The 23,040-nt window shown below is 46.4% G+C and overlaps 1 protein-coding gene across 6 annotated transcripts in view; it reads left to right on the top strand.

Moving 5' to 3' along the window:
* TNIK (TRAF2 and NCK interacting kinase) overlaps nt 1-23,040 on the top strand; it is a 153,345-nt gene that overhangs the window by 61,774 nt on the left and 68,531 nt on the right. For all 6 annotated transcript variants that reach the window (XM_064665819.1, XM_064665818.1, XM_064665817.1 and 3 more), the window contains exons 3-4: nt 17,085-17,141; nt 21,962-22,087. In XM_064665819.1, coding sequence (XP_064521889.1) covers nt 17,085-17,141; nt 21,962-22,087 — 183 coding nt within the window. The remainder of the gene's footprint in view (nt 1-17,084; nt 17,142-21,961; nt 22,088-23,040) is intronic.

Here is a 23,040-nt window from a genome sequence, read left to right as displayed (position 1 = left end):
TTTTTAGTCCAAGCCAAGCAGTGAGGATTTTGCTTTGGAAGGTAAGGAAGGTGTATGGTCAGTGTATCAAAGTGTGGTCTGGCACCCGTGGAAGGCACAGCACTTGGTGCACTTGTGCTGTAGTAGCACCGTGTGTGAGGGAAGTGGGCTTGCAAGTGAGCACTGAGGGGGTTTTTTGTAAGCAACAGCTATTCCCAAATGTGATCTGTACCCAGAAAACCGGGCTGTGCCTTGAAAATCGTGTACCTGAGTGTGGGGGTAAGTCTGACTGGTTTTGGGGCAGGTGGGGGATGGTTGAGCCTGTCAGAAGGCAAAACTACTGCTCTGGGAATGCCATGGCGCAGACATCAGTGGGAATGAATAACATGGAATTGCCTCTGGAAGGCTCACTGCCCTCATTACCACCTTAGAAGAGGTGACATGACAACCCTGAGCCTCCTAGGTGTCTCCATGCTGGATCCTGTTGGGAGTCTTACCCCGAGCAGCACTGTGAGAGCTTTCAGGAGAGGTGTGCCCTAGACATGACAGCAGGAACTCTGTCCTGTAACCAGTCTGAGAAAGCAAGTTAGTAGGTTGAAAGGTGGCATGAGTTCTTCCTCCACATGTTAAAAAATCATGGAATGATGGGAATTCTTGCTGGAAATCAGTCTTCAGTGTGAAGTGCTGTGTCAGGTTTGTTGGTGTAGAAAATATGTGGAAATTGAGACCGTGCATGGCAGATACCCATGTGTGAATAATGATCTGGCCTAAGACATGGCAGTGATTAACCTTTTTTTAACTTTTTTTAACTTTTTTTTTCCTAAATAAACAAAACATAAGAGTGCAAAAAGACAGCCTTAGGACTGCAGCAAAAAGTGAGTTACCAGAGACATGTGAATCTGTATTTGCCTATATGGCAAGAGGGGGATTTGCTTATTGCTGGTATGGCAGCACAGCCAGGTCCTAGAAAAGTAATTGCATAAATGGAAAATATTCTCAGCCCACCTTTTTTGCCCTTTCTTGAAAGTGTATAAATTCTTCTACAGAATGGAGTAATTTTGCAGCCTTGGAATTGCCATTTATTCATTTCTCAGTAACTAATGTAGATGTACTGTTGCTTTTCTGAATTAGCCTGTTTTATTCTCCATGCTTTTAGGTGCTTTTAGCTTTAATTTATTTTGTGTCCAGATGCCATAATCAGAGAAGTATGGATGGGGGAAGGAGAAATCCTCTCCTCAGTCCTGTCTGTGCACTCTTGTGACAAAACCAGAGGGTGAGTGGCTTTGACCCAATCCTCCAACCTCCTTTTTGGATGGATACCAGGTGGATACCTGGTGTTGGGTGGACACCACGCTGTCCTTACCAGGACTGTGGTGAAAAATGAAACAGGGAAAGCAGGTTGTGGGAAAGGGAGGAAAATGGGAAGACTGAAAATAAAGGGGGGAGAGGAGGAAGGCAGTGAGGAGGCAGTAGGGGCTCATAGGGCTTGGAAAGCTGGAGACAAGCTGCTGTCAGACGATACCACAGGAAGCCTGAACTTGTATTTTTAGGGACACTTGGGTTTTTACTTTACTGTAAATAATGGGTTTGGGGGAGGAGGAGAGAAATGACTGCTCTTCCTGCCACCTGCTCCACTAGGCTTTGTTTCACTTCTGTTCTCCTTCCTCAGTACAACGGCATTTTCAGGGCGAGAGGTGTTGGCATCCTCCCACCCCATCGCTCCTGGGACTTAACCCCAGCACGGTGGAGCATTTCCTGGTGGCACGTGAGAAACCCATCTCCTGGAAATCTACTTTATCCAGTCAGTTGTATAATAGTGATTTACCAAATGGGCAACCTCTTGTCACCCAGGATCACGTTTGCTGTGTGTCAGAAGATTTTCCCTTATGTTTCTAAGTAAGCATTTGCATTTCAAGTGGCTCTTGGCACAGAGCAGAAGAGCAAGGGCTGGATAATCTAATTTGCATGAAATAATTCAGGAAAACAGGATGCTTGTGTTTGGATGGACAGGTATATTTTTGACTGGTTCACTAAGCTTTCAGAAGGAGAAATTATTTGAAATTTACTCAAAGGAATTTCAAGCTGTTCAGGAATTTCAGGGGATACCAAGATCTGCTTTTCTGTTGTCACATCACGTGTTTTTCCCTTCTTCTTTCTGCCTTATTTTTTCACAGAACTGGGACACATTCACACTAAATCACAACACTGTGTGTTACTGATAGTTTGGGCAGGTTTTTGAGCACTTCTAAAAGACTGTTTGCCCATGAGCATTTAAGAAAGGACTATAAGAATGACTTTCCATTTATTTTTCATCAGCACAAACCCTTTCAGGAAGGACAGGACCATCATTTCAGAGCGTGTTAAGAGGCTACTACATATGGCATGTCCTGAGCAGGTGTAAGGAGCTTTTCCCACTCTGCAAATGCTGCTGAAGTCTCTTTTCTTAACAATTATCCTCCACAACCATGAAACCCAACTCCCTGTCAGGGGACGGCCTGGCTTGGCCGTCATTCAGGTCAACTTAGTGGTGATTGATCTCCTCAGATGGCTCTACATCTATACCAAGGAAGTTTATCCCCTCTATATTTACATTTATCTTCAGGATAGGTTTTATTTGCTGAGTCCCATTTCTTTCTGATCCAGCACATGAAGGCTTTGAGATCCCGAGGAGACAAGGAAAGATATTGCGACAGAAATTTATAGAGGTGCGTGTGGGGTGAATAGGGACTAGATTTATTGAAATCTCTAGTTCTTCTTGATCAGGGGGGTACTGGGAACAGCAGCCTTCAGGGAATACTTCAGCTCATCTCTTTCAGAGATGGGTAGGAATTTGGAAACCTGGAGGAAGGACACAAAATGTGAAAAGCTTAAAAAAGAAGAAAAGAAAAAAGAGACTCATAGCACAGGTACCTAATCCAGTTCAGATTTTTGTGTGTCAGAAGTTTTGATGATGGCTCATTCTTTTGTCTGAAATTACTCATCTTCCTCTTTGTTTAAAGCACTGGAGGCTTATGGGTTGTAGGCAGCAAGAATGAGTTGTGGCTTCTGCAGTCATCTCCTGTGCCATTGCTGGTGCTGCTGCTACTGCCAGTGACTTCACTCCTCGGTCATGTCACCGCTGTGAACATTAATCACAATTATTCACTTATAATTAAATAGCCAGGACGGATTTGTAACGGCATTGCATACTCTCTGGAGTGAGCTTGGTTGGAGGCAACATCTAGAGAAGTTATGCTGGGGTCAGCAAGAATGTTCAAGTGAAAGGCAGGAGCAGGGTGCTGGAAAGGAGAGCCTGAATTAGGGGGAATGTCTGTCCTAGGTGTGCTTTTTCCCAGCTAAAAGATTTCTGTCTGCCATGTTTCATTTGTGAGAACTGGCTTAGGCAACTTTTAAATCCTCAAATAGTGGGAAGGGGAGGGAGGAGGTTCAAAAGCCAAGTGTTGAGGAGCACTTACATCTACCTTGGGGGGGACTTTGAAACTGTTTTGTTTAGGGACAGTGATGGTGGTACCATAAACATCTGCAGGTGAGACAGCTGCCACATCACCCACGCAGAAAGTGGCCGAAAACTTTGCAGTGGTGTTTATCTAATCTGTGCTAACCTGAGAGCTGTTGGTCTGAGGAGGTGTGAACACCCAGTGCTCGGTTGGGTGGCTGGTCCCTACACCCCCCATGCTTCCTGTTTGCTGTTATCCTGATTTCCATCAGGAAATGCTTGATTGAGAAGTCTTGCTCCTGGTGTCTTGCCTCTTGAGGGTGCTGACCTGAATGGAGACAAGTTGGGCATTGGAGGGAACAAAAATGGTCTGTCACATTTGTTTTGTTGTCTGTGTCATCCACTGTCCAGTCTTCCATTTTTGTATGACTGATTGAATGGCACATGGACTTCAGGGGAGCAGGGATCTTCTCTATTGTACCCTGAACATGGGTTCTCTCTCTTAAGTCTGGTGCTGGAGCAGCCCTTGGCTCTGACTCTGGGTGCAGCTCTGCAGTACTTGTGGCAGAAACCTCCTTCCACCCATTTGCCTGTGCTGCCCTTTTCATGTTAAAAATGTGTCTTCCTATTCAACCAAGACTTCTCTTTGTGATACAAAAGAAGCCTCTCTGAGGAGCTTTTTTCCTTCAAAGAGATCTGCATATGCTTTTGTGAGGTGAGGGAAGGAATGTCTTTCGTCTCTGAAGAGGACTCAGGTTGTACAAGGACAACGGGAGAAGAATGACCCGATGTAGAGACACGTCCAGAGGTTTAAGTTCACGACCTGCCAGTGCCTTTGCTGTAAACATCCTCTGCTTCTCACAGCACTGCTCTTGTCGGAGCAAATGCAGCCCTGGCATTTCATTACCCTCTCGGAGTCTCCCAGCTGCCTCCGCCCGCCCGCGAGTCCCTGTCAGAGGTTCACTTGCAGAAGCCATCGCTGTGAGGAGCACCAGGACACAGCATCTCTGCCTCATCTCAGCCCTTCACCTGCATCATTAGGACAACAGGAAATGGCCCCAAGTTGCAGCAGGGGAGGTTTAGATTGGGTATTAGGAAAAATTTCTTCACAGAAAGAAGTTGTCAAGAGTCGTCAAGCACTGGAACAGGCTGCCCAGGGAAGTGGTTGAGTCACCACTCCTGGAGGGATTTAAAAGATGTGTAGATGTGGCACTTAGGGACATGGTTTAGTGCTGGCCTTGACAGTGTTAGCTTTACAGCTGGACTCATTGATCTTACAGGTCTTTTCCAACCTAAACAATTCTATCATTACTGAAACAACAATAGCAAAGAAGAGCCAGGCACATCTTGTAGCTCCCTCTGGGAAATGTGATGTCTGTGGAAATACTAGAAACTAAATCCCAGGGTGGTATTTCTGCAGCCAGTGTGTCCTGCTGAGCTACAGCAGTGGGAGGGATGAGAAATACCAGGCCATCTGACAACTCAGTTTTCTGCTCTGAAGGCAAAGGGACAGGTTACATTTATGATGGTATTTATTCAGAAAAACACATCTGTCGATGGGCTTTATGTTATTTTTATGGGCATTAGAGAGGGGTTTGGTCGTTTGCTCTCAGGGACTGCTTGTTTCCCTTCCTGTGCTGCTCAGAAATTAGGTGATAGTAACTGATTTTTATCTTTTACCCTTCATACTTAAGCAAACCTTCCCTTGATCTCTCATGAACGCTGGCAGCTCACTCTGTGCCGATTGGAAACGGTCAGTGCTGCACTGGCAGAGCTGGCTGAGGCCAGGGCTGAAGCTGCAGAGGCCTGAGTCATTCTCCTAAAGCAGATCAGCTTTTAATTACAATTTCTAGTGCACTTTTTAAGCAGTCTTGTGGAAATGCTGTGTAGAAGCATTTGAATTAAAAATGTAAAGAGATTGTGTTGGCTTTTGTTTTTGTTTTTGTTTTTTTTTCTTGTAAGTCTCCTGGGAAGACAAAAGCCCTCTGCTATAGAAAAAAAATAATTAAGAATTTATAGACTGCTGTTGTTTGAAGGTGCAAATCAGGGCTCTAGTGCAGAGTATGGCAGTGTGAGGAACAACTCCTTATATTCTCAAACATGTTTCTGCTCTTAAGGAAGGCTTTGGAGGTTTTTGCAATATGTCATCACCCATTGCATCATTTTTAGGGGGTAGCTGCAGTGTTATTTTACCCCTTTTGCTGGGGGATAACTGAGCAGCAAAGAGCCCAATCTGTCCACCAAAGTTGAGTGCACTTGGTGGGGATCCAGGAATAGCTTCCAGCTGCTCTGCTCAGCCTTGGCCCCACATCCCGGGAAATTGTCCCACACCACACATCACTGGCTGTGCTTTCCCTCCTTCCTTGGAGACTATGAAGGTACACTCCACAGTGTACTTTAAAATCAATGTTGTCTTAAACAAGGCTGTAATGTAAAGAGAAGTTATACCCCCTACCCCTGGCTGTGGGGTTTTGAAGGAACAGGCAAACTGGCAGGTTGGGGGATTTTCCCCCAGAAAAATGCAGAGAGGTCTTTCCCTGCTCCTGCAGGGACTTCTATGTATCACCTTTGCCCACCCTGTTACAGGTGACCAGACCCTGAATACCAAGCAGCATAACCAAACTGGGGTTTTGTCTGACAGCCAGCTCTTGCTGCTGGGAAAGACCTTGAATATGAAAGATCTTTTTAATATGAGTCTGCCTGTAATATATTGGTGACTTTTAGTGCTTAGCAAGCATTGATCCTGCTGGGAAAGTGTTTAAGTCTGTGGTGGCCTGGGAGGGGTGGCATGTTGTCCTGGCTGTATGGGATGGGGCTTGTGGGTGGCCTGAGCTGCCTTTTAGGTAGGAGCAGGAAGCAGCTGGTCCAGAGGGATGCTTCTAAAACTGTATCTTACCAATTCCTTTCACTTAGTACAGCTGAGATTGGAGGTTTGTGGTGTGATTTGATGCAGTGCCTGGCCTTGGTTCCTTCCTGACGTGCCTACAGCATGGCACAGTCCGCGTGGATTAGCTGTGGATGAGGTTTCATGCCGAGCTTTTCAGATTTCCACTAAGATCTTTATCCAGTGGAATAAAAGGCCATCACCCCCTGCCCATATGTGTTCTCCCTGCAAAGCTGCAGGCAGCCTCCGTGAGCTACCCACGTTCCGGCAGGCGCCCTGCCTGCAGGCAGCTTTTCGGGCTGCTTTGAGAGCTTTTTTCACTGCTTTGTTTCACTTTGCAAATAACAGTGAGTAAAATCCATAGCCTTCAGTCCATTCCTTCAAACTGCATGGCATCGATTTGTGTCTATCCACGTTATTCTCTGTAAGTAGGGCCCATAATGGCCGGGCAGCCCTCCTGCATTGATAACCACGTCAGGCAGTGGTTGCAGCCCCCAATTACCAAATAGCAACATGCTGTGCCAGTGCTGGGCTCGTCCCTCGTGTCCTCAAGTGCCGAGGGTGGCAGGGACACTTGGTCCTTTCTGGCTTCCTCCCACTCATTCCTGAGCTGTGCTGTTCCCATGCAATCCCTGGTACCGGCTTAACCTTCCCCTGCTAATCCCAAGTCCTCCTCCTCTCTCCCCTGCTTTCAAATCCCTGACTAAAGCCCCTCTTGGCTGTGCTGCCTGCTGTGAGGCTGGATGGGGGTCGTATGTGGGGCTGGGGGAGGGTCTTTTGTGGGGTCTTTTAGGGCTCCTTCTTTTCCTAGAGGATCCCTCACACCCCAGTTTCTCTACTTTGCAGAGTAATGCGGACTCTTGAGGAGCTCTGGGTGTCCCAGGAGGAGGGTTCTCTACCGAGCAAGGGCAACCCAGTAGTGCCATTGGGTCCATTTTTAGGGAAGGCAGGGAAAGGCAATGGACTGGCTGCCTTATTGCTTAACAGAAAAGCTTTGGCTCGCCAGTGCAAGGGTAGGAAATTCCTGCTTGAGAGAGGAGACTTGGAAATGGAGAAAGTATAAAAGCAGTGGAGTTTAATCTGCTGATTGATGCTGTTGATCCCAACCCTCAAGGCTGGCTTAGAGGGTGAGCCACAGTGGGGCTGTTCTGCAGCGGAGTCAAAAATCCCATCTTTATCCCGGACAAAGCAACGAGTGCACGTGTGACATACGTAAAGCAAATGTAAGGATAAACGGGTCTACATGTCATTTCTCAGGCTCCCTTTTCCAGTAAGTGATTCTAAAATTTTGCTACTCAGTACCTGACTTGCTTAAAGCATCAGACAACATGGAAGCTTTGATGTATCCCTGTGCAGCCAAATTAGTATGTATACTGCATAGTATTGCTCTGGGCATGGCTGAGTCTTCTAAATCAGTAGAACACAGGCACTGCAAAATGTTTATTGACTCCTGACAGTAAGTGACTGGGAATAGGATAGGATGGACAGTAAGTTGTCAAGGCTGCTCAGGGCGGACAAAAACCCTGGAGGCAGCTCTGGATGAAAGAGAGTGTGATGCCCATCTGCCTTTGGGTATGTGATGTCTAAAATTGATATTTAAGCTGACATAGATAGAAACGTGCAACACAGGGTCTGCAGTATCCTGAGTTACAAAATCACTGGGATTAGGGAAGCATCTCAACCCTCCATGGCACAACATCTGGGGTTACTTATGTCATTCTTACACTTACTTTCCTAACGCTATGACTTAAGTCACCCACGAGATATATGTGAGAGCTTCTGGCAGCTGTGGCATTTTCTCCTAAGCCCCATAAAACGTAAGTACCTTTATCAGCTTGCTCTTGTTATTTCTACCACCCTGAGACAGGGACTTGGAGTCGTGCTCAGGATTGATGAATGTGTGAAGCCTGAATGTACGAACTGGCTCAGGTGCCAGTCAACCTTGCCACGTGGGCAGAAATCAAGGTGATTAGATCTGTACTGATCCAAGCGTGAGAAGGACTGAAGAGGCTCAAAGGGGGAGGCAGTGAAAGGATTATAAGGATGGCTTGCTTAGAAAGTGGTTCAAGGTAACTGGACGTATGTCCTGTGCAAGTTCAGCAACGGGACCTCAGAAGTTCAGCCCAAATTTCTCCCGGATTTGGAGTGTTAGGGTTGGTGCAGAGAAGAACCCAGTGGATTTGTGTTCAGGCTCCTTTCTGCAAGTCAGTGAAATGAAATGGAAAACCATTGACAGCCACAGAGTTAAGTTTCCTCGAATAAATGGTCAGGAAAACACCACACATAGTTGGGGTTTCCTTCATACTCAGTTTTCCTTACACAGGGACAAAAAAAAAATATTTAAAATCCTCAACCAGCTTTAGGAAACAGGTACCTCTGTGTTACCTGGCTACCCCGTGGTTGTCTCCTGCCACCAGTGCCGTTTGTCTCCTGCTGCTGGAGAGGGTGCTGAGCACTCAGGTTCACGAGAGGGGGTTCTTCCCGCTGTTTGTTGGTTGAAAAATCACCTTGCACTTTACATGCCACCTCCAAAATTGGATCTCGCTACTATGAAACTAGATCCAGAGTCAAGCAGATGGCACTGAAGAGGTGTTTCCAGAAACTACATTTCCATCAGCCTGTGTCGTGTTTTTTCTATAAGGGCCATTTTTCTTTAAGTCAACTGCAGTTTGCAAGGCAGTTACTGATTTGGGGCATGGCTTAGAGAGCAGGTGGCACTTCACATGCTGAAATGCAGCTGTTTAATGTGTGGCATGGAGAAATGAGGTACCAAAAGCCTGAGGAGGCTGAGGGGTACCTGAGTGCCTCGGTGTTCTGGGATGAATTGCCATGGGAGGCAGGAGCACACGTTTGCAGGCATTAAGCCCTGTCTCCCTGCAGCAGGGAGCGCATTACGAGCAATCTGTTTTGAAGGGATTTGGTTTTTCTGTGAGTACAGAAGATATAGCAGCAGCTGCCAAAGCATGTTGCATGGTGGAGACCTTTCTGGTGCCCCTGAGCCCTGGACACAGTGGCTCACTCGCATCCCAGGCATATGGTCTGAGGTCAGGAGCATCCCCAGTCATTTCAGGGAATGCTCTGGAATGCCCATTCCTATGTCTGCACAGAGCCACCTTCACCTGTGATGGGAATTGGTGCCCTGAAGCTGATGGGCTCATCCTGGAGTTTGGGTTTGAAAGTTGAAAACTATGTGGTTCTAGCCATGGTAAAGCCAAGGTACCCCTGGGAACATGCAGAAATGGTTGGCTGTGGGTTGCATACGGCAAAAGGACATGGAAATCTGGATCTGCGTGGCATTCTGCAGATGTGAAAGCTCCCTGCTGCAGTCCAGATCTGGTCAGGTTTGTGGTGGCCCCCTGCCACCTGTTGGGCACCAAGGCTCTAGAGGTGTCAGCCAGTGGGATATCCTGGCTTGGGTCTTCCTTGGGCCACCCTCGGGAGCCAGGTGTCTCCCTTGAGAGGACTGAGTGGTCCTGGTGCATGTGGGCAGTGCTGTTCCCTCCACGGCTCAATGCTTCCCACTGGAAGGAACAACCTGGTGCTGCTACCAGAGACGTGGCCTGTGTGAAAGGGTGCCTTATGGGTCTCCTAAACGCAGATTTAATTTTAGTTATGAATACTGCAGTGTTGAATAGGCAGCGACGTGAAACAGAAGCACAGTGGGGGTGTTAAAGGGTGGTAATAACATGGCTGTCATGAACTAATGTTGTTGGGAACAGGCTGTGCTGCCTCCTTTTAGCCGCAAAAATGTGCACTTGCAGAGAAGCCAAGGAGCTGGGGCAAAGGGAGGGCAGGCTGTGAGGGAGGGGAAGGAGCACCCAGGGTCTGCAGGGCTGCAGGGGCTGGGATGTTCCTTGTGGCAAAGAGCCTCGGGATTGTCCCACGCTGGGAACTGCCAGGTTGGACCTGGGGGTGCTGGGACAAGGAGCAAAGCTCACAGAGGGCCTGGGAAATCTGCAGGGGGTCCATTGATAACTGGCAGCATCCCATTCCTCCTCCATCCCACTGGTGCACTGAATCCTACTGCCTAAGGCACTGCGTGTCCTTCTTTATATATATACATATAGATATACACATACATTACTCTTTGTCAGGAATCTCTCTCCTTAGTCCTTTGGTGCTTCAGGTTCCTGTAGGATGCTCCTTGAACCTGCTTTTGATGCATTTGTTGTCTGTTGATGATCTCCATCTCTCTCCGCTCCATGCCGTGGTGCTTGGCCCACTTATCCTCCAGCATAGACCAGCTCTTGGTGAGGCTTTGACCTCCCTTTCCCAGAGCAACATGTGGCTCTGGGAAAGCCCTGCCAGATGCAGAAATATCTTGAAATCTGCTCTGCCGCAGGGTTTGCTGTGACCATAGAGAGCAGTTCTTCAAAACCTACATCTTCAAACACTTGTGGACAAAATCTGTCACATCCGTGCTGCTCTACTGTGGAGCAGTGGATTTCTCTGGGTGAGAATTAGAAGGGTTGCAAACCACATCTAGAGGAACCATGTACAGAAACTTCTGGAAGGTTTTGGGATCTCTGATGCTGGTTTAGGACCTCTTTTACTGGTGGTTTTATCCATAGAAGAGGGAAACTTCAGTCCTTCCTGAGCTGGAGGTGGGTGTCTCCAGCCTCCTTTGAACTACAGTAGGGATAGGGGATATGGAACCAGTACAAGCACTGGTGTAAGGGATGTGTTTCCCTTATATATTAGGGAATATGAGATTAAAGCCTTGCTCACCTATATGCTATAGTGCCTGTTATTTCTGGAGATGAATAATAGCGCTAATTTAACAATTTAGTTTGTTAATCTAATAATCCTGCCTTCTTTACTTAACGTCAGACCTATTGTGGAGCTTCAGTAATGGAATTGCAGCTCTCCAGCTGCCTGGCCCTGATCAGAGCTTGATTGATACAGAAACACTTCAGTCCTGAGGTCAGCTTTGTTTGGTCAGCACAGAGCATGAGCTTGGGCCTGTGCAATTAGAGCTGTCTGTGGTGGGAGAGGATTTAGGCTTTTCTGAGGGGAAGCTCTGGTTACTCAATCCAAACTGAAGTATTAAAATGCCCAGCTGAGAAACAAAAAGAAAAAAATCCACTTTGCTTAGTTTTTCTTTGAATTTTTTTGAAAGTTTTCCACGATTTTACTTTTTAAAACGCTGGAAAAGGTGACAGATGTAAGGGGAGGATTGGCTATGAGTGAAATTTGTGCTTGTCCTACTCTCAGTGAAGGCAGTCTGCTCTCCAGAAGCAACCCAAGGGCTGTCAGCAGGTTGGCCAGAGGTAAAGAGCAACCAGGGTTCTGCAGGAGAGCTCAGGAGGGCAGAGGAGCAACTCTGGAACCTCACCTGGCTGCAGAGTTTGGCTCAGGAGTTTGGCTGCAGTAAGGCAGAGAGAAGGGGGTGAATCCTCAGCCAGGGTTGAAGGCCTGGTCTCCAGTCTGCAGAGCTGTCCTGAGTCCCCACTGGCTTGAAATCTCACTCCCAGTACTGGGGTTAAGTGCAGGCAGCAACAATAAGGTTTGGCCCGTGTTGGCTCTTGTTTTAATCAAACAGATATGTTACTCTTTGTTAAAACAAACATTTTTCCCATCCTGTTATATGACTCACTTTTTCTTATGCTGGGCTGCTCCGCGGAGTATCCGATGTTTTAATTACCTTCTTGGAGACGTGGATTTATTTCAGATATGTTTGAAGAAATGTGTAAACCAAGTGCAAAGCTCGAGTACATAATTTATAAAACAGCTTATTTTGGAAACTGCTGAATTTTCACAGTAGAATAAGCCTGGTTTTTCTATCAGTAAGTATTTTAGCCCCTCAAACTAGTTGGAAAGAGAATTTTGGCACCCTCAAGATTGTTTTCAGTGGGAAACCAAGTACATAAATGTGCCTATACTCTATAAAAGCTGAGAACAAATCACGCCAGGTGCTATAAAATGGTCTAATGTACTGCAGGATGGCAGTTCAGATTCACAGCTCCCTTTGGAAGGCAAAGTTCCTTCTCTAAGGAAAAGTTGGATGCAGTTTTCAGTGCAGTAGTGCTAAAGTGCCTTCATGCTAAAAATCTTGGATTGAGACCCTGAATTGTCTCAAACTGCAGGAAAACAAGGAACTGGCAGGATCTGGATCGTGGACCTGTGTGAAATTCTGGCCCATCCCAGGAGAGCTTTGCTGCAGAAGGACTTGGATGCAGAAATGGAGCATGGAGGAGATGAGACTCACCAGTGAACACCTTGATGGTGTGTGTGCAGAAGTAGGGCTGGGCAAAGACTTTGTCGTAGTTAGCACTTATCAAAAAATACATGTCAGCATAGAAAACTGAACTGGTGATTTCTAACCTGGCAAAATCTCTGGTGTCCTGTGCCATTCGTGTTGTAGGAAGAATATGTTGGAGGTGGTGGTGTTGAGGATGTGCTGTTTGGAGGCAGGAGTTACAGTAAAAAAGGTGGTTGTTGGGTTGCTGGCACCAGCTCAGTATTTCAACTGCAACAAAAATGTAATGGAAGAAACTTAGTTGGAAGGCTTCTCTCCTGCCAAAGTGGTAATATTTGGATTTTTATGAGACTTTTTGTTCCTTGTCTCAGTTCACTGAGATTTCTGTATGAGACAGAGTATTCCTCAGCAGGGTTGTGGTCTGGTCCCAGCAAGACCATTCACGTCAAAATTTCAACAGTGCCTTGCAAGAGCACCTTAATCACACTAATATTTACATGCAGCATGACTAAAGACAGTGCAGAATGGCTGGATCACGAGTGTTTTGCTTTACAGTATCAGACCTACAACATAGTTGCTCCATTAGATGCCTGCTGTGGGGATTATGTGTGCATGGGGCAGTGAATGCTGCGTGTCCAGGCTGGGAGATGTAAGAGATGGTGCTCTGCCTGGCTGGAGGAAATGGGAGCTCTGCCTTTCTCAAGAGAGTGACAATTCTGGTTGTGTCCCACTGGCTGCAGCAGGTGGTGGGTCATTTATTTTGTTGAGTGAATAAGAGCCGACAGCAGAAGTTAAGTAAATATGGTGGGATACATTTCTGGGTACAGAAATTGCAGTTTTTGCTTAGAGGTGAAATCCATGCTTGTGCAAGCAAAATTTTAAAAAGCAACAATCAATCATCCTCTTTCTGTCCTTAAAAGGTGGACTTGAATTTTGGGCCAGGACATGCAGTTGTTGTGTACAAAGGCTGATATTGAGGCCAGGGTTTATTTATTTACTAAATATTATGCCTGAATGCATCAATTGATGTTTAAAAGCTTTTACCAATGTTCCCATCGTGTGCTGGTCCATTACACTTTATGGAGTGTGAGGACCACAACCTTTGAAGAAAAAAACTCGTGGTGCCTGCTTCATTTGCAGAAATTAGTCGTAATACTTGACATTATCAAGTTAGTGATAGTTGATATAACATTTTGAGAGTAATTAGGAGCATGAATTTATGCTCAGATGGGTGTTTAATTAAAAATTGTGGCAGCTTTCAAGACCACGCTTGAATAATCTTGAGGCTGAAATGTGGGTTTATATCCAAGTGAACCTTGACAGCAAATCTGGAGAGCGTGAAAACACTTTAGTAGCTCCAGTTTCCTCCAAAAACATTGGTGGTGGTGTGATCTGTAGGCTCAGAAGTGACTTCCTTACTTGGGAAGGGTCCTGTCCTCCTGAAGGCTTTGCACCCTCTCCAGCATCCTCAGGGTTAGCTCCCAAGCATGGGGCACCAAAAAAGGTGGAATTTTAAGAAAGTAGAGATTTTCTGTTGAACTTCAATACTTCTTGCCTGTCTTGACCCACATCTTTGGTGTTGAAGGAATAGAGGTGACCCCAGGAGTAGGGCTTGGTCCTTGTGTGGTTTTATAGTGGAGGGCCCTGCTGTGGCAACGATTTAAAGGAAAAAGCCAACAAATTTTGATGGGTAGAGAAAATGCGTGAGGTTAAAGCATCACAACAGGGTTCTTTTTGTGTTTTTCTTGCCTTGCTACCCCAGTCCCCATTTGTAGCCTCCTCACAGCAGCGCAGATTCACAGTGGACAACTTAGCAGTTGCAGCTCATAAATTAACAAATTCATCTTGCCTTGGTTTTGGCAGAAATGGCTCCACTGCCCGATCCAGCTGGATACTTTGGAGAGGGTGCAGGGGCACGGATGCTCCTGGTCTTGATTCCAGCCTTTGGGCATGGGCATTTATGTCTGTGTGGCCAAGGTGCAGGATGTGGTTGGTTGCTCACAGTGGCAGAAGGGTTTGTTGCTGCCGTGGCATCTTTTAATGGGTACAGGTCAGATGCTGATTTAACTCCTGTATTACATCTCACACTTCCAGTTCTCAGTGTCTTTCTCCAGCCTGTATTGTGAACCCACAAATACCTGCAGTAGGGTGAAAATCAGCTAGTTTTTCTAAACTATTTATGGTGGTTTCACTGTGAGTCTGAAAACTGAGAAATGGGTATGTTGAATTAAAAGGGACAGTTGAATGGTGAGGAGATGTGGTTTCCTTGGATGGCTTCATCTGCCAGGAGGAAACTCTGTAATCCATTGTCATAAACAAACTATAGAAAAAGCAAACCTTTGTTAGAAGATCCCAAGCTAAATACTTATTGGTTCTACTTCGCCTGATTTTTGCGTGACTAAATGTCCCTCATGGCTCACATTAACATATGTTTCCAAGTGGTTTATTTTGTTTTGGTAAATGCTTGCTTGATAGTAAGTCCTTACCATCATCTGTAAATATCTGGGAGGCACGCAGGATGGTTGCAGATCCCTGGGAGAAGGATGCTGTGGGCAGGCAGGGCTCTGCTTCCCCTTGGCCAGTGCCAAGGGAGGGAGCAGCACTTCACCACAGCAAGGCCGGTCAGTCCCTAAAATACAAGATGAGGTGGTGATGCATCAGGGGAGGGTGGGTATAACTACCAAACACATGGGGTTGCAATGCCACAGTTTGCTTCCCCCTCTCTCCTCCACTTCATGGCAGGTGCATCACGCCATGGTTGTGTCCGAGCGTTTTCCCTGCTGGTGCTCTTTTGGCTTTAATTAAAGTGTCGGAACACACAGGGTCTTCCTGGCCAAGCAAACAAGGATGAATTTAGGAACAGGAGGATTTGTTTCTGCAGATTTAGCTATCTAAATAGATGGTGTCTAGCCATGTGCCCCTCCTTCCCGACGGCCGCATCCAGGGGATGCTTCGTCCACCGCCCGGTGCTGCTGGGCTGCGCCTGATTTTATTACTTTTTATGTTGCACATATTTTAAATAAAGCTCTTTTTCCGTTGTTAGAACATGCGGTTGCTCAGGACGTATAAATTTTGTTAATAAATGAGCGAGGAGCCCTGGTGGGTGAATTGGCTTCCTGGTGAAGTCATAAATTTGGAGAGGATGATGCCGCCTTGCTCCGCAGCCAGCGCGTGGGTTTGCTTCCCAGTGCCGTGCCTGGAAACCTGAGGGACCGGGGAGAGGTTCCCGTGTCTGCTAGTTTGGGGCTCTTGCTGGAGGCAGGATGGTGTGGAAGACCATCTCCAACCTGCAGGAGGGCTGGGACACCTGGGTACAAACCCCAGCTCATCAACATGCACACTGTTGGGGGGGCAGGAGGAGCCTGCAATTTAGGAAAAGCTCCTGTTTTTCCCTGTTTATACGGTGCTGTAGTTTGACCCCTCTCTGCCTCTGCTCCTTGGTGTGTCCTTGGAGTGTTAATTATCAAAGCTGCAGGTCAGAAGCTGCCACTCCCTCTGTGTCCTCCATACCGTATCTCACATGATGGAGCCTTGGGCAGCTCCCATCGTAAGGACTGACTGGGAAATAGGGATGCTTCCCTTTGCCTTCCAGCTCTTCTGCCAGGATCAGCATTTGCTGGCTTTACTGAAGGAGAAGCATCAGACTTCCCACTTTGGAATCAGAGCACATGCCCTCAAAGGGTGTTTGTGTGTGTGATTTGATATGAGCAATTTCGATATGATGTTGTGTGATCCATTGCTTGGGAGAGGAGGAAAGCCTGGGAATTGCCTTGCCTGATAGCAGTTGTGTTAGTTTTAAGACCTCATCAATAGTTGGAGCTCTTATATTTTCTGTATTGCTTCCAGGCGTTTTTCCATTAGGATTAATGTAGTTGAGCACTGTGCAACAAGCAGTTCATTGCAGTGATTTGCTAATTTTTCAGCAAAAAAAAAGGACCTAGTATTTGTCCAGGGGCTTCAGTTCTTGTGCTAGTTCTCAATCATCTCCTTTAGATGCACATTCCCTGCCTGTACCAGCACTGAGGATGGGGTCACTTCCACACCCTAGAAGCAAATCTGCTTTTAGAATCCTCCCTAGCCTGTTAACCAGGACTTTCCCAAAATAAATGAATTATTGGTCGGAGTGCATATGGTGCCCTGCAGGCCAGGACTCCCTGGTGTGTCCCCAGATCCTTGAGAGCTGGGGCTGGGACATGAGTGGACCGAAGGCAATGCCAGCACATTCCCATCATCACAGCTCCATCAGCCCATTTCCAGCCGAGTCATGCTCTGTGCTCAGGAGAGGCCCCCGAGCTGGGTTTTTTTTGCATGGCTGAATATTAAAGGATATTTCCAGCACTTGTTTGCCAGGAAAATACAGCATTGAAGGCCCTGTACTAATTAATTGTAATGACAGGAGGAAGGGGAGGGAATTGCTTTCCCATCATGGCTGCTGTGAAGATGCTCTTAAAAAATAAAAAAAATAAAAAAAAAAAAAAGTGCAGATGTGCTACCAAGACAAGGAGATTGTTTAAGGATGTTGTTCACTGCAAGGAAAATATTGTCACTGAGCAAAACCAAACAAACTTCTCCCTTTTCTTTTGCAGGGTCGTCATGTTAAAACAGGCCAGCTTGCTGCTATTAAGGTTATGGACGTCACCGGGGTAACGTATCCTCACCTTCTACATCCTTAAATTACAGATATATGGGGGATGGGATGGGATAACATGTGGGGGTTGGTGGAAGACTGGTGTTCCTGGGAAGTGAATCCCCTTTGTCTTAATGTGATATGTGCTACTAAGATGTTTTGGTTTTAATGAATATGTGAGAGAAAAATAAGCCTGCAAGAGTTTAGGAGATTAGGTAGTTTTATGCTGAAACACAACAATGTCCAGTTCCAACAGTGTCTCTTTTAAATGCCTTAATAAAATCTGAAGAAAATAATAGGGACCTTAAAGACCACACAGTTCCAACCCCCTGCCATGGACAGGGACAGCTTTTACAAGACCAAGTTGCTCAGAGCCCCATCCAGCCTGGCCTTGAACACTTCCAGGGATGGAGCAGGCACAGCTTCTCTGGGCAACCTACACCAGTGCACCACCATCCTCACAGGGAAGAATTTCTCCCTTATATTCAATCTAACCCTGTCCTTTGTCAGTTTGAAGCCATTCCCTCTCTTCCTATCACACATGCCCTTGACAAAAGTAGCAACAGGATCATGTTATGAAGTGTATTCATAAACACATTTCAGTCTCTCTGCATCCCTGTTTTTTACTAAAGAGCCTTTTGTTCACCAAAACTACGTACAAGTATTGTTATGAATAACTTCATTAGGCAAGTTAAATAATTCCTGTGCATCCTACTGATAAAGAGAAACAAAATGTGCCACCCTGATCTCATAAACGTGGCTCTTTTGAAACTTGCGTCAGATTAAGAGAACCAAGAATTTACAAATTATTAAATGAGTAACAGAATTTAGGGGAAAGAATGGTTTCACCATTTCCCAGTGGCCACAAAAGAAAAATAGAGTGGAGTTGCTATTATCCCTAAAAACCTCAACAGCTGCATTTAGGAAGGTGACCTGAGGATGCTTTTTCTTGAATAATTTTTTTCTGAGTGGAGTACTCTACTTCCCAAAGTTTCTGCCTACAGAAACAGTGTGAGGCTTGGGAGTAAGAATATGTTTTGTTATGTTTTGTCTTTTCTTTTTTTTGTACTGGAATAACACATTTCAAAATTTAGGATCACAATCTACCCACCTTAATTTTTGAATTGGTGTTTTGAGTTAGCTTTTGGGAGCTCAGCACACACAGAAATGACTCGCTGTGAAAGCAGGCAGCTGGCCTTGAGAGTATGTTTTGAAATACCTTAGATGTTATGGTGTGGTATTAATATCTATGGGACCTCCATCCAGGTTATTTTTGGTGCTAACAGGTGAAATGATGTGTGGAAACGAGTCTGTAAATGTGAGTGAGATTTGTTCCTGTTTACTTGCAATATCTACAAGTGCCATTTATCTCATTCCCGTGGGAAGCAGGCTCTCAGGGAATAGGCAGACCCACCAAACATAAACCCATGGCATAAATAGCAGCGAGATTCCCATGGGATGAAGTCTGATGTTAGAATGAATTTAAGCTGAGAAATGAAAATACTACTTTGAGGCCAAACATGGACTTAAATTTGAAAGCACACTTAATTCAGTGGTTTTAAAATATCATCACTTCCAAGCAAAGATGTTGGAGGAAAGTACCTGAAGTCTTGATCCTGCCCAATAGTAATTTCATCCACATCTTTAAATTGGTGTCCCTGACCTAAAACTTTACCTTTCAAAGCTGGGCTTCACATCTGAATGTCCAAGGTTCAAATTTATTTACCTTGAATGCCAAGGTAAAATCAGATTTTAGCATGGGTTTTGGGGTATTTAATTATATTCCTCTTAGGCTGCTTTTAGCCAGAGGAGACTAGTTCAGAGCAAGACCAGGCTTGGGCAGGACAGGCAGTGACCACAGGGAAGACAGTGGAAACCTGTGCTGTGGTAAGGGACTGACTGTGCTTCAAAGCTTTTGGTGCTGAAGTCAGATCTAGAGCCATGTTCTCCAGCCACTGAAGAATTGCTTCTGGAGTAATTTCTAAAGCTGGTCCCTGCACTGTGCCTACAGCCATGTTTGGCACCTGGTCCAGGCTCAGTGCAAAGGCTGCTGATGAAAACCTAAACTCAGTTCTTCACCTCCTCTTGACACACACCAGTTTCAGTGCTGCTGCTGCTTCATTTGATCCAGACCTTCCATCCCACCTGTTTTTCCAGGATGTCCCTGATGACAGTGTGTCTTTCAGAAGTCAACAGAGAACAGAACTGGTGTGGCCATCCCAACTATGGCCATCTGCAGCTTTTGGAGAGTAAAGCCCAGGTTGGATGGAGCTCTGAGCAACCTGATCAAGTGGAAGGTGTTCCTGTCCATGGCAGAGGGATTGGAACTAGTTGTCCTTTAAGGTCCCTTCCAACCCAAACCATTCTGTGATTCTGTGTTCAGTGAGCTCCCAGCCAGTGTCTCATCCTGACCATGTGCCTTGCACTAAACCCCTAAAGGCTCCTGACAATGATGCTTTCTTTAACTCATTTTCGCTCTTGCTAATTATCTCTCAGGGAAGATTGCAGGCATAGAGGCCCTCAAATTACAGCACTTCATCGGTTTGGGCAGCCACTATCTCTGAATTAAGAGTTTGGATTAATTTTCCGGGGGCTGGTCCCGCTGTTTGCTGCGTGACCTACTTCCAACGATGGATGTAACAGAATCGATTGATGGAGGCAAAGCGTGGCAGCAAAGCCTGGCCTGTGGGTTTTGTTCATTTTTGGGTTGGAGTAGATGCAGCAGCTGGCTATGATAATTCCATTTTCTTCCCTCCCTCGCTGGATTTGCTGGTGGTGATTGCTGGCTGTAGCCCTGCTTGGAGCAGGAGGTTGGGCTGGAGACACCAAGCATGGCCGTGCAGATGCAGACATGCCCTCAGTTGCCATCCCCAGCTCTGATGCTCTAGAGGGGTTTTTTCCCCCCATTTTGAGTTCTTCAGCTTAAGGAGGGACTCGAGATAAAACCTTAGACCACATGTCCCTGTTGCTTGTCTCCATTTTTCCTAGAGAACCAGGCATGAGGTGGGGGATGACTGAAGAGCCAGCTAGTAGTGCTCAGAGTGCTGGTGGAATTTTACACTGAGTGCTGCTCCATGCTCCCAGCACTGTTTAGCATCCAGCTGCTGTTTTGTTGTTGTTGCAAGGGGCTTCAGTTAAAAAACCCCACCTCTGTGGCGTGATAAACTACATGTTCTATCCCCTGGTTTCCTGGACAAATGGAAACAAGAAAAGTTGTGTTGACTGCTTGAAGAAGAGAGGGGATAAAGGTCTTCCAGAATAGTCCCCAGGTTTTCCTTGTAACATTTGGGCCCATTCCTCATCTTCTTTGGTGCTTACCGTGTTCTTACCGAAAATAAAACAGGAGGTTGTTTATACAAGCTCCACCTGGATACATTTTGCATTTGTTCCTCCTATCCTCATCCTCACTGCTGTTCCCTGAATCCTCTTAGAAGAGCGTAGCCACTAAATCACTTTCTGTGGGGAAGAAAGATGTGCTTCTGTCCGAGTTATGTGATACCTGGTCAGGGGGCATCGCTCCTCGAGAAGCTGTGCTGTTCCATGAGGTGTCTTGGCCTTTGCCCATTTGGAAGTCTGAGGTCGGGATGAAGCAGGTGAGGGAGATTAGAGGAATAAAGGAGAATAGAGAATGAACAGCCCTTCTGGTCCTTTACGATAAAGCTCATTGACATCAAGGTTCTGACTGTGGAACTGCAGTGGGCTGAAATTTGGTCAGCTTGAAATACAACCAGGGCACATTTGATGGTCATGAGAGCAAAGAGGTGGGACATCCAAACAGGTATTGGTGTGGCTCCTCTGGCTCGGCTGCTTCAGCTATTGCTGCTTTGCAGACAGGATGGAGAGGGGCTCAGAGAGCCCACGGGAATGGTGGTTGTCACCAGGACTCAGTTAGTCTGACAGAGTTTGTGGACAGGCAGCACCTTCCTGTTCCCTGTGTGATGCCACCACACCACCAGCAACACCTGGTGTCCCCAAAGGCCACGTGCTGCTTCCAGGGTGGTCAGGAGCAATGAGCTGGAGGACTGGGATGCACAGCACAGGAGCACTTCTACCGTGCAGTGGTTTCTACGAAACCATCCTGGGGCTCTGGTGGGTCTGGGAGCATCGCTGGGGTAATGCAGGCATGGTTGAGCCTCAAAGGAACACAAGACTGGTGTTAATTATGATATGAATTGTAAAGAAATTAGTTTAAAAAGATGGAGGAATGTCTAGACTGCTGAAAACATGGGATTTGGCTGTGATGTCAAAGTCTGGCACTGGTGCACCTCTGGATGGAGAGCATATCTCCAAGTGAGGGTTCAATTCCCAGACAGACTTTGCTTTGCTTGCCCAGCCCCTCAGTGGGTTCTTATACCTTCACATACCCAGCTGTTTGGGACTTCCTGGAGCTCTCCCTGCTGCAAAGTTTGGAGCAACGCACAGGAATAGTGGGTCACTGACCCCTGAGAGAGGACTGCTACCCTGTTCTGGAAATCCTCTTGGGATCCTGCTCTGGAGGAGATGACCTGATCTGAACTCTTAGGAAATAAGCTGGTTTCCATACCACCTGAAGATCTGTCCAGTTCAGGGTTCAAAAATGTGACAGGGAATGTGGCAAAGCACGTGTTTTCTCCTTAGCTTTCGGCTCAAGCAGCAATCTGTTAGTCTTCAGTCAAGCTCTCAGGGCTCTGCTGCAAAAAGTGGCTGAAAAAAAATGGTGCAAAGAAGCTTGAAAAAGGTTGGTCAGGAGTGGGGTGCTTGGAAGTTCACCCATGTACAAAGAGAACTGGGAGCCTGTGTAATGCTGTCTCTTGATGCCTCTGGTTTTATTTTTCTTTTCTTTTCACCTCATCCCAGGATGAAGAGGAAGAGATCAAACAAGAAATTAACATGCTGAAGAAGTATTCTCACCACCGAAATATTGCTACTTACTATGGTGCTTTTATTAAAAAGAACCCACCAGGAATGGATGATCAGCTCTGGGTAAGTTGCATTCTTTTCTTTAAAAAAACTTGCATTTGACAGAAATTATTTACTCCCTGTTGTCCACTTAACAGCACCTGTCTCGCACAAAAAGCCTTATTTTGCATCCATCTTTTTTGAAGCCATGGCTTTGAAAAGGCTCTTGCTGCACTGCAAAGCACTTCTCCATTTTGCCATAAAACCTTTGCAGAGCGATGATAAACCCCTTTTTATTCTGAGGTGTCATTAGCATTGTCTTTGTTACAACATTCAGTTGAAAATTATTCCATCCTATGAAAATAAATGCATCAAAAAAACCAGTTGGAGGGAGCAGGGAGCGTCGCTGGGAGGACGTAGGTTGGGGGGAATGCTGGGTGCACGTGATTCCTGCCAGCTCTCAGCACTACCTCTTGTGCTTCATGTTTGACAGAGCCAGTGCAGGAGAATAAAGAGGAGGGGGATGGTGAGGGGAGGGCAGGGAGGTCTGTGGCTGTTCAGCCATATCGGTGAAGGCGCCTCATGTTGCTGAAGGGCAGCAAAAGCTGCTTTGTGTCTCCGTAAACCCTTGGCTGCCTCCTCCCACTGCTTCCCTTGTCAGTGGCTTCCCAGTTATTAATTCGGCATTCCCAGACCATGGAGGATAGAGTTTAAATCTTCTGTCTTATCTCCGGAGAGAGACGGAGCATCGGAGCCCACCTCTTGCTGGCAGCTGGTGCTCGCAGGGCAGGGCAGTGGCACTGCAGATTGGGGCTTCCCAGGAATGAAAAATTAATTAAAGTTAATTGTGCTGTGTTCTGAGCTTGGCTGTGCTGGTCGGAGTCTCTGGAGCAACAGCCTGCAGTGCCCATGGGCATCCGAGCAGCAGTTTGGGACCCTGCTTTCCTTGGGGCAGTGTTGAAGATAAAGCTGTGTAGGAGTGTTCCTAAATACAACGACCTGGATGTTGTCCTGTGGTCTAGATAGCACTTATTTCC

The sequence above is a fragment of the Pseudopipra pipra genome, chromosome 10, assembly GCF_036250125.1.
Source record: "Pseudopipra pipra isolate bDixPip1 chromosome 10, bDixPip1.hap1, whole genome shotgun sequence".
NCBI classification, from domain to species: domain Eukaryota; kingdom Metazoa; phylum Chordata; class Aves; order Passeriformes; family Pipridae; genus Pseudopipra; species Pseudopipra pipra.
The sequence above is the reverse complement of the archived record's forward strand: the minus strand, read 5'-3'. Positions and strand labels throughout refer to the sequence as shown.